General features: G+C 46.0%; 1 protein-coding gene across 1 annotated transcript; it reads right to left on the reverse strand.

The window, feature by feature from the left end:
- Window positions 1–2,115: 2,115 nt before the first annotated feature.
- LOC124126876 (snRNA-activating protein complex subunit 5-like) lies at window positions 2,116–11,013 on the reverse strand. Its single transcript, XM_046490420.2, has 4 exons — window positions 10,824–11,013; window positions 5,043–5,162; window positions 4,396–4,474; window positions 2,116–2,857 (listed from the first exon to the last, which is right to left on the reverse strand). Exons 1-4 carry the CDS (start codon window positions 10,914–10,916, stop codon window positions 2,742–2,744), a joined length of 408 nt encoding a protein of 135 aa, XP_046346376.1. The 5' UTR covers window positions 10,917–11,013; the 3' UTR covers window positions 2,116–2,741.
- Window positions 11,014–11,347: the final 334 nt, after the last annotated feature.

Here is an 11,347-nt window from a genome sequence, read left to right on the forward strand (position 1 = left end):
AACAAAGTAAATTCATCTCGAAAACATGGTCAGTCGTAAACCTTTTCAAATTGAAATATGATGGCATTCCCAAAGACATAAACAAAAGTATAAACGTTACTACATATGGGGTTGGAGGGCAAATTTCAAGATTCTTGTAATGGCCGCGCCCACACTGGTGGCAGCGATGTTACCGAGAGTGTAACGAAGGTGTCACGCGCTGGGAAGGAGCTTGTAGGGAGTACATAAAAGGACATAACTCGTAATAGCCCCTGGTGGCGCTACGATCAAACCCAGAAATTACAGCCCAGTTCGGCATGGGGGAATAGTCAACTTTTCCGGGCGCACTTTTTCTGACCCAATTAGTGCTGTGGGGACTCGAACGCGGTTCCCCGTCTCAACGGCTTGGCTGTTGGAGGGCGAAGTTGGTTCCGGTAAACGTCATTGTTGCCGACTGGTCCTCCGTGGACTGCAATATCACGTAGAACATACTGGTAGAGAATATATTGCTAGTCGGGTTTAACGTCGCCTTGTCGGCCCGGGGAGCGGAAGGTCGGGGGATCGAGCCCCGGCCACGTCATACCAGAAGACGGTAAAATAGGCATGTGTTACCTTTCCGGCGCTACTGTTTGAGTGGTGTATCAATGTTAAAGTGCGACATGGTATCTGTGCCAGCACCATAAACCCGGGGGGGGAGGTTACATATTTTACTGTACCCGTGGAGATCTGGGGTGGAATAGGTCGTCAGCAACCCATGCTTGCTGTAAGAGGCGACTAACGGGATCGGGTGGTCAATCTCGCTGACTTGTTTGATGCATGTCATCGATGCCATTTGCGTGGATCGATGCTCATGGTGTCAATGACTGGATTGACCAATAACGAAAAGTGTGGGCATGTAGTACAAATGCTTGTGAACATAAAAATGCTGCAAAATGTATTTATTCAAACATGTAAAATAATTAAGGCAGCTTCTGTGCATCAATCAAAAGTCGGGCGCAAACTGGGAGCAGTACTGCCATAAACTTCACCCACCCCACCCATTATTTAGCGTAACCGAATCCTTGCACCGCTACATGGATCTATCGAATTGTTCATTGACCCAGACGATAAGTGCGGTTATACGAGTTTCTTTGCGCTCGGGAAAGTGACGATCGTGAGAACGGCTGAGAAGTTTTGCTTGGGCCTAATATCCGTATTTCTTCACTTGATTCGAGCTCCTTTTTCCCAAAATCCGTAGGAACTACAGGGAAATCGAAGGAGTTAACGGGCCTGCGCATGTCTTATTTGAAGACCAGACAAGCCAGTGATCAATATTGTGTACAACGATCCCAGCCGAGCCCAGGAAAGTGTGAGACGACTTAGCCAAATCACTGAGTTCACCTCTCACAAAGATAGTTTGTACCATACTTAATCTAGTATAAACCTAGTGGTTCAAGTATTGGGTGCTCAGGCAGGTGACTTAGTTGACCGTTGCTCATAACATCAATCACTGGTTTGTCTGGTCCAAACTCAGTCATTCTACACTCATTCAACTAGTGTCAACATTCTGTGAGCACTTTTTAGAGAAACCATAGCCAGGATCATTCATGCAAATATTCAGCTTCTAAGGCCGTTTGTAGTCTGAGAAGATGTCGAAAATGTGAAAGTTAATAAGACCACTATCAATGTGTCTTAGCATAAGTTGGTTTGATGTTTAACTCCGCACTCAGCAATATTCCAGCTATATGACGGCGGTCGGTAAATAATCGAGTCTGGACCAGACAATCCAGTGATTAATATCATGAGCATCGATCCACGCAAGTGGATAATACCTGTATTCATTCACTGGTTCTTGATGAACATTGAACATTTCCTTGGGCGTAAACAGCAAAATAGAGATGAAATTATACTTTAAAAAACGTAGGGGATCCTCGTGATTTATTCTCTATTATTGCCCGATAAACAACCCCCTCTCACCTTTATTTCTTAAACAACTATTACCAGAAACTAATATCTCTTACAACTTTGGAAATCTTAAGTAATTTCCGAGTATTACCTAGCGTTTTAAAGTAATATAACGTGAATGGATTACTGAACGGCATTCCAGGAGGTCTCTTCAGAAGCAGTCTGGTGTAGCAGGTATAACAAACATCTGTACTATGTAAAGAAACAGCAAAGGCATTTTGACTTTATTTGTTTCTGTTCATGACTTGATTAATGTTAACATAGATGAACAGGCATAACAGAAACAGAGTTCAAAGTTCAGTCAGAACGTGTCATACATAGGGTTTGTGGCTCACCTCCTGTGCTAGGTATTTAATCTGTTTAATACATAGTTACTTTCACATTTCCAACCAGCAACCACAGGCAACGAGCCACACACAGAAGACAAGCCTTGCATAATAGTTATTTACATTCTTGGGTTGACACGCAGTGATGCTGACACATTACAACACACCATACTAGTGCCACACAGTAGGTTCAACCATGTCCTGTGGCTGCTTGTTGAAGCACATGTACCAGAAGCACATGTACCAGCATCACTACCAGCATCACAACCGTATCAGAACACGTCACATTTCTGCATTCTACGGAATGTCAGGTTTCTGCATTCAAACAACATCCTCATGAGACTTGATGAGGCAGAGGGACTTCCCCATGTGTTGAAGCTGGTTCTGGCGAGATGCAAGCAGTAACGTATACGCTGCCTCTCTCTCACCCAGTAACAAGCCTCCAGTGTGTGTTGTAGATGCTCATGTCCACGGTGCCGTCCACGTTGCCGTTCACTTGTTTCTGGCTGACAGTTCATCCAAGAAAGCTGACAGTTGGTCTGTGACAGTTTCTGGCTCATCATCTTCATCGTCCTCATCTTCCTCTTCCTCCTCCTCCTCTTCGTGATCTACAACAATCAAAACTCCATCAGTAACTCTTGCTATCTGCCATGCTGACCAGCAACCTGCAGTCAGACATCCAAACAACACATGCTGAGATCACATACTTACAGTCAGACATCCCTAGCTGCTCGGCCACACTGAGGTCACATGCTTAGTCAGACATCCTGAGGTGCCTGACCACACTGAGGTCACATACTTACAGTCAGACATCCTGAGCTGCTCGACCACACTAAGGTCACATACTTACAGTCAGACATCCTGAGGTGCCTGACCACACTGAGGTCACATACTTACAGTCAGACATCCTGAGCTGCTCGACCACACTGAGGTCACATATTAAAGTCAGACATCCTGAGGTGCTCGGCCACACTGAGGTCACATACACTCAGACATCCTGAGCTGCTCGACCACACTGAGGTCACACACTAACAGTCAGACATCCTGAGCTGCCTGACCACACTGAGGTCACATACACTCAGACATCCTGAGCTGCTCGACCACACTGAGGTCACATACACTCAGACATCCTGAGCTGCTCGACCACACTGAGGTCACACACTTACAGTCAGACATCCTGAGCTGCCTGACCACACTGAGGTCACATACACTCAGACATCCCAAGGTGCCTGACCACACTGAGGTCACACACTAACAGTCAGACATCCCGAGCTGCCTGACCACACTGAGATCACACACTTACAGTCAGACATCCCGAGGTGCTCGGCCACACTGAGATCACATACTTACAGTCAGACATCCCGAGGTGCTCGGCCACACTGAGGTCAAATACTTACAGTCAGACATCCCGAGCTGCTCGGCCACACTGAGATCACACACCTACAGTCAGACATCCCGAGCTGCTCGGCCACACTGAGATCACATACTTACAGTCAGACATCCTGAGGTGCTCGGCCACACTGAGGTCACACACTTACAGTCAGACATCCCGAGCTGCTCGACCACACTGAGGTCACACACTTACAGTCAGATATCCCGAGGTGCTCGGCCACACTGAGATCACATACAGTCAGACATCCCGAGGTGCTAAGCCACACTGAGATCACACACTTACAGTCAGACATCCCGAGCTGCCTGGCCACACTGAGGTCACACACTTACAGTCAGACATCCCGAGCTGCTCGACCACACTGAGATCACACACTTACAGTCAGACATCCCGAGGTGCTTGGCTACACTGAGGTCACATACTTACAGTCGGACATCCCGAGCTGCCTGACCACACTGAGATCACACACATACAGTCAGACATCCTGAGGTGCCTGGCCACGATGAGGTCACATACAGTCAGATATCCCAAGGTGCCTGACCACACTGAGGTCACATACTTACAGTCAGACATCCTGAGGTGCCTGGCCACACTGAGGTCACACACTTACAGTCAGACATCCCGAGGTCCCTGGCCACACTGAGATCACACACTTACAGTCAGACTTCTAAACAACATATGCTGAGGTCACATACAGTCAGACATCCTGAGGTGCCTGGCCACACTGAGGTCACACACTTACAGTCACACACTTACAGTCAGACATCCCGAGGTGCCCCGTCACACTGAGGTCCAGCGCCTCCTGATACTTCTCCTCAAGCTGGGCCAACTCCGACTGTTGAAGGAAGTTAGTGAAGGTCAAGGTCACTCAAGGGCAATAACAAGGAAGATATTGGGAAGGAAGGACAACGACAACCCACTCAACATTTGTCAATGACGTGTCACATCCCCCAACAAATTACAGCAAGTCAAGTTAAACCACGTATGAGCACAGACCAAGGCATCTGGGAGAGACTGGGTGCCGTCTCATCACACTGATCTTGCCTCATCTGAATGTCAATAAACACAATCCCAGATAAAACAACCTTTTCTACAATGTTCAAATTCTATAACAGTGACAGCATCACCCTGGGAAGAAAACCACATCGACCCGTGAATAGTGTTGTGTGCACGACTTGCACATATACCACTTGTGTCATGCATAGGAATATTCATAAATGTTTAAATTTATTTTCATTTCATCCACGCAATTGGGAAATGATGACATGTATCAACCAAGTCAGCGAGACTGACCACCCGATCCCGTTAGTCGCCTTTCACGACAAGCATGCTGAAGACTATTCTTACCCAGATCTTCACAGGTCGATGATGATGTTGATGATGATAATGATGATGATGCATACCTGGATTTCCTGTTTCACCGGTCCCTTGCTGTCGTCTGTCTGGTCGGTGTGCTGGGACATGGTGCTGGACGTCGGACGGTTCTGGAGACGCAGCATGCTGATCAGGGCAAGCTCCTCCACCTACAGCACACAACGGGGTGGGTGAGTGAGTGGATGGTTTGTGAGTGAGTGGACGGTTGGTGAGTGAGTGGATGGTGGGTGAGTGAGTGGATGGTTGGTGAGTGAGTGGATGGGTGGTGAGTGAGTGGATGGGTGGTGAGTGAGTGGATGGTTGGTGAGTGAGTGGATGGTTGGTGAGTGAGTGGATGGTTGGTGAGTGAGTGGGTGAGTGAGTGGATGGTGGGTGAGTGAGTGGATGGTGGGTGAGTGAGTGGATGGTGGGTGAGTGAGTGGATGGTGGGTGAGTGAGTGGATGGCGGGTGAGTGAGTGGGTGAGTGAGTGGATGGGTGGTGAATGGGTGGTGAGTGAGTGGATGGGTGGTGAGTGAGTGGATGGTGGGTGAGTGAGTGGATGGTGGGTGAGTGAGTGGATGGGTGGTGAGTGAGTGGATGGTGAGGGAGTTGGTAGGTGTGAATGGTTGAGTTAGTGTTATGGGAGGATGTGTGTGTGTGGTGGTGGGGTGGGGGGGGTGTTAGTGAAAGCCACCCATCAACCTCGCCTGGCATATGACTGACACATGATGTTAACAGCCATGGACATGTTGTCAGACAGCCTCAGAAAACTGGCATCTGGTGGTGGTATTAGTCCTGTTTTCAGAGAGGTTTAGGTTCATCTGCCCTTCTACCTATCAGAAGCAATACCTCTGCGAGATGTGCAGCAGTAGCCATGGTAACTGTTGACGATACCTTATGTCAAGAAAGAAACAAAAATGTTTGAATGAAAACAGTTACTTGTGTTTATTTAATCACTCGTATGGATAGTAGTACATACAATATGAGCATTCTACATGTATAACACTGACAGGCTAAATTCACCAGCCCAGGTACAGCCACTCAACATCAGGTGTTGGAAAGAAATACACAACAGTTATTGTAAACTGGTAATTACATGTTCATTGTTCGATCTAGTTCCACATTCCTTTAACGCTCCTGTGACAGATCGGCTCCACTGAACACCCTTGTGTTTCCTTCCATCATGAGAGATCGGCTCCACTAAACACCCTTGTGTTTCCTTCCATCCTGAGAGATCGGCTCCACTGAACACCCTTGTGTTTCCTTCCATCCCGAGAGATCGGCTCCACTGAACACCCTTGTGTTTCCTTCCATCCCGACAGATCGGCTCCACTAAACACCCTTGTGTTTCCTTCCATCCGAGAGATCGGCTCCACTGATCACCCTTGTGTTTCCTTCCATCCCGAGAGATCGGCTCCACTGAACACCCTTGTGTTTCCTTCCATCCCGACAGATCGGCTCCACTAAACACCCTTGTGTTTCCTTCCATCCCGACAGATCGGCTCCACTGAACACCCTTGTGTTTCCTTCCATCCCGAGAGATCGGCTCCACTGATCACCCTTGTGTTTCCTTCCATCCCAAGAGATTGGCTCCACTGAACACCCTTGTGTTTCCTTCTATCCTGAGAGATCGGCTCCACTAAACACCCTTGTGTTTCCTTCCATCCTGTGAGATCGGCTCCACTGATCACCCTTGTGTTTCCTTCCATCCCGAGAGATTGGCTCCACTGAACACCCTTGTGTTTCCTTCCATTCCCAGAGATCGGCTCCACTAAACACCCTTGTGTTTCCTTCCATCCCGAGAGATCGGCTCCACTGAACACCCTTGTGTTTCCTTCCATCCCGAGAGATTGGCTCCACTGAACACTCTTGTGTTTCCTTCCATCCCGAGAGATCAGCTCCACTGAACACCCTTGTGTTTCCTTCCATCATGAGGGATCGGCTCCACTAAACACCCTTGTGTTTCCTTCCATCCCGAGAGATCGGCTCCACTGAACACCCTTGTGTTTCCTTCCATCCCGAGAGATCGGCTCCACTGAACACCCTTGTGTTTCCTTCTATCCCGAGAGATCGGCTCCACTGATCACCCTTGTGTTTCCTTCCATCATGAGAGATCGGCTCCACTAAACACCCTTGTGTTTCCTTCCATTCCCAGAGATCGGCTCCACTGAACACCCTTGTGTTTTCTTCCATCCCGAGAGATCGGCTCCACTAAACACCCTTGTGTTTCCTTCCATCCCGAGAGATCGGTTCCACTGAACACCCTTGTGTTTCCTTCCATTCCCAGAGATCGGCTTCACTGAACACCCTTGTGTTTCCTTCCATCATGAGAGATCGGCTCCACTGAACACCCTTGTGTTTCCTTCCATCCCGAGAGATCGGCTCCACTGAACACCCTTGTGTTTCCTTCCATCCTGAGAGATCGGCTCCACTGATCACCCTTGTGTTTCCTTCCATCACGAGAGATTAGCTCCACTGAACACCCTTGTGTTTCCTTCCATCATGAGAGATCGGCTCCACTGATCACCCTTGTGTTTCCTTCCATCACGAGAGATCAGCTCCACTGAACACCCTTGTGTTTCCTTCCATCATGAGAGATCGGCTCCACTGAACACCCTTGTGTTTCCTTCCATCCCGAGAGATCGGCTCCACTGATCACCCTTGTGTTTCCTTCCATCACGAGAGATTGGCTCCACTGAACACCCTTGTGTTTCCTTCCATCATGAGAGATCGGCTCCACTGATCACCCTTGTGTTTCCTTCCATCACGAGAGATCAGCTCCACTGAACACCCTTGTGTTTCCTTCCATCATGAGAGATCGGCTCCACTGAACACCCTTGTGTTTCCTTCCATCATGAGAGATCGGCTCCACTGAACACCCTTGTGTTTCCCTCCATCCCAAAAGATCGGCTCCACTGAACACCCTTGTGTTTCCCTCCATCCCTAGTTTCCTTGTGCAGGTGATGTCTAGATTACATGGCAGCAGCACCTCCAGCTACACGTAGAAACAAGTCCACTTTTAACTCCCACATTCTGAGTTTGGCCCAATACATGTAGTAGTAGGAGACCATGTGGTTTGTCCTTACAATGTCCTCTAGTTTGTCACACAGGAGTAAGGAAGCACACAACTGAGGATGTTGAACATTTTTTCTCATTTCGATCTCAAATGATCTCACAAGTAGGCCAAAATTGTTGAATACTTCTTGAACTTTTGGGGTAAGAACTGAAAACTATGGAAACTATGGAAACTAGGTGTGGGCCATTGTCTGAACGCAAAGAGTCATTCATGGGTTCAAAGGGTACAGTTGATATTGACTTTACATATTTAGAGCATCCTACATGTCTGCATCCGTCGACAAGGAATCTGGTGTGTTTGCTGCGCGGAGGAATCTGGTGTGTTTGCTGCGCGGAGGAAACTGGTGTGTTTGCTGCGCGGAGGAATCTGGCCGGTCTGCTGAAGAGGGAGGGGTGCTTCAGCTTCTGACAGCTGCAGAGTCTCAAGATGTTCGTGAGCTGAAATGAAAATAGTAAGGATGTACATACTCAAGTGATACACATTGCTGGATACTACACAGGCAGATCCAGAGGGGGGGCAGGGGGGCCTTTTGAAAACCAAATGTAGTTTGTTGTGGGCAGTCAAATTTTCTGAGAGAGGATTTTGATATTTTGGACCACTCCCTTTAAAAATTCTGGATCCACCCTTGTAATATAACCCCAATGTCAGAGTTTGGGCTCCAAAGTACATGATATATATATATATAATGCAGAAATCCTTTGCATCATGTTATTTGCTAAGGTATCCAGTGCAAAATGAAGTTAATGGTGACCTGAGATACATTGGACTAGACAATCCAGTGATTGATATCATGGGCATCAATCCACTCAATTGGGATACGGTGACATGATCAACCAAGGTCAGCGAGTCTGACCACCCGATCCTGCTAGTCAGCTCTTACGACAAGCATATTTGCCTTTTATGGCAAGCATGGGTTGCTGAAGACCTATTCTAACCTGGATCTTCAGGGGTCTGAGATACATTGATACAAACCAACATCCTTGTGACCAAACAACACATATTGAAAGAAATGACACATTTATTTTGACAGTAAGCCTTTGTCTTGTGTACTTGACAATCTCACATGATAAACACTTAAGCAAGGCTAATGAGGTATCTTTGTATCTGTAACAGTAACAAATTGCAAGACTGATCTGTGAAGTCACATCGAGGTCGTCACACGAGACAACAGTCATTCACGTATATTGACGAAAACAGTTTCCTGTATTTCAATAACATGCGACTACCAGCATAAAACTGTTTTACTGACAATATACAAAGTCTGTGTAAATTTATGATCAACTGTATTATTTAACAAAATGTGTTAGAATTTGTTTTCGTAAATCTTGAAGTTATATCAAAACTTTACTTAAAGTAACAAGTTACAGATTGTCATACCACATGGCGTCCGTCGATTGAATAACGTGAACACTTACCTCTAATATCTGATCTGTTGTGTTTCTGGGCAACATGACCACGGAAGCCCCCGGTACTCATGGATGTTTTGCCACATACTGGACGGCCAAATCTTGCTTTGTTGTTTTCCTTCTCGTGATGTTTAGGACCAGTGGTCGACGAGGCTTCGTCAAGACTGGACTGTCAGTGTTGTGTCACTGAAGCCATCGCGAGACAGTCGCTCAGTGTCACAAACTGCAGTCGATGCTGTGTGTTCAGACTTTGAAAAGGCAACATAAGCACACTCTCTACTTCTTCCTATGATCGAAATTAATATCATGTCTAGCCAGATATGTTAGCAACACTCTGTTACAACTGTTTTTTCTAAGTGTCTAAACTTTCTGTATGCAGTGTTGTGTGGATCTCTGTTCATACCAAAAAAAAATTGAACAAAATTGTAAAACGTAGCCATGTTAGCAGCCAAATTGAAGGTAGAGGTTGTGAGGATCTTCCATTTGTATCGAAGGACAACATTTTATCACATGCAAATAAAATTGATAATGACCCAAGTCACATATTTAATTAAAATCTATAAACTTTTACCATCGCAATACCGGTTTCAAATTCCATCACTAAGAACAAACAGCGACAAACGATCTTATATTCCAACCAGCATTTCTCTTAAATTGTCGAGAAAATGTAATATAGATGCCTTTAATGCTATTATTCTTGTTTTTAAATGTCTGCTTTAATGTATATTTCTTCACGTAAATTATTCTATTTATTCCTTTTAGATCTGGCATTTATATTTTTTACATTGTGCTTTGGACCTGTGAAGTTCCCGGGCGGAGAATGTCTGCAGCAACCCGTGCTGGCCATAAAAGGCGACAATGCTTGTCGTAAGAGATGACTATAACAGGATTGGGTGGTTAGGCTCGCTGACTTGTTTGGTGCATGTCATCCTATCTCAATTGGGTGGATAGATGCTCATGATGTCAATCACTCGATTGTCTGGTGCAGATAGCTTGAATATTGCTGACTGCGGTGTTAAACAACAAACAAAACATTGTGGTTTGAAACAGTTTTAGTACTTAGCATTGCTGTTATTTACATGTTACAGTGTGGTTTGAAACAGTTTTCGCGCAAAGAATTGCCGTCTCTTTGTTATATTGTGTATGCTACTTGTGAGTCTATGTGTGTGTCATGTATCTCTGTTATTGAATGTACCTGGGAACGTGAGGTCAATTCCCTCGTGGGTAAAAAAGTATTACCGTATCTTAATGATCGAATCACCGACACGGACCCACGAAAACTGGACCGTCTAGACATTTGACTGCATCTATGGAGACTGTCACTGAAAATAACGTGATATTTTCTACCTTCAGCCTGTTGAGCTGGTCGCTGAGTTTAGTGTGCAGGTTGACCAGTGACCGCTCCTCCTCCCTCAACATCTGCTGCTCCTTCACCGACATCTTCCTCTCCTAACACTAAAACAATTTTGAGTCGTCGCTGTGTCACACACTTTTCGAGACCGCGGTAGCGTACCGTGTTTATCGAGTAGTACAGCTCTTCGTATCGCGCGTATAACTCAGTTGGACTGTTATTCTATGTACGCTCGGCTAATACATGTGCGCAGTTACCTCTCTGTCGCCTGACCAAAAAAATGGCTTACATGGATGCGGTGAATTCGTAGACACCGCCAACTCCTAGACACAATTTACAGTTACATCAAAGACAAACCGGCAGTGAATTCGAAGACACAGTTTTTTAGGTATTGAAATTTTATGATTATAGTTATCCTATCATTATTATTATTATTATTATTTAGCGGCATACTGACCTCGGTTATGTTTATGAGTGTTTTCGATTGCATGAGCTTTTGTTTTAAAAAAGTGTAAAATAA

Source organism: Haliotis rufescens, unplaced genomic scaffold (genome assembly GCF_023055435.1).
Source record: "Haliotis rufescens isolate VD_foot unplaced genomic scaffold, xgHalRufe1.0.p SCAF_9, whole genome shotgun sequence".
NCBI classification, from domain to species: Eukaryota; Metazoa; Mollusca; class Gastropoda; order Lepetellida; family Haliotidae; genus Haliotis; species Haliotis rufescens.

Coding starts and splice junctions, on each gene's coding strand:
- LOC124126876 (XM_046490420.2), bottom strand. CDS start 10,916: ATGTCGGTGAAGGAGCAGCAGATGTTGAGGGAGGAGGAGCGGTCACTG. Junction 4,475..5,042: donor CGGTGAAACAGGAAATCCAG/GTATGCATCATC, acceptor TTCCTTCAACAG/TCGGAGTTGGCCCAGCTTGA. Junction 2,858..4,395: donor GCACCTCGGGATGTCTGACT/GTAAGTGTGTGA, acceptor TGATTGTTGTAG/ATCACGAAGAGGAGGAGGAG.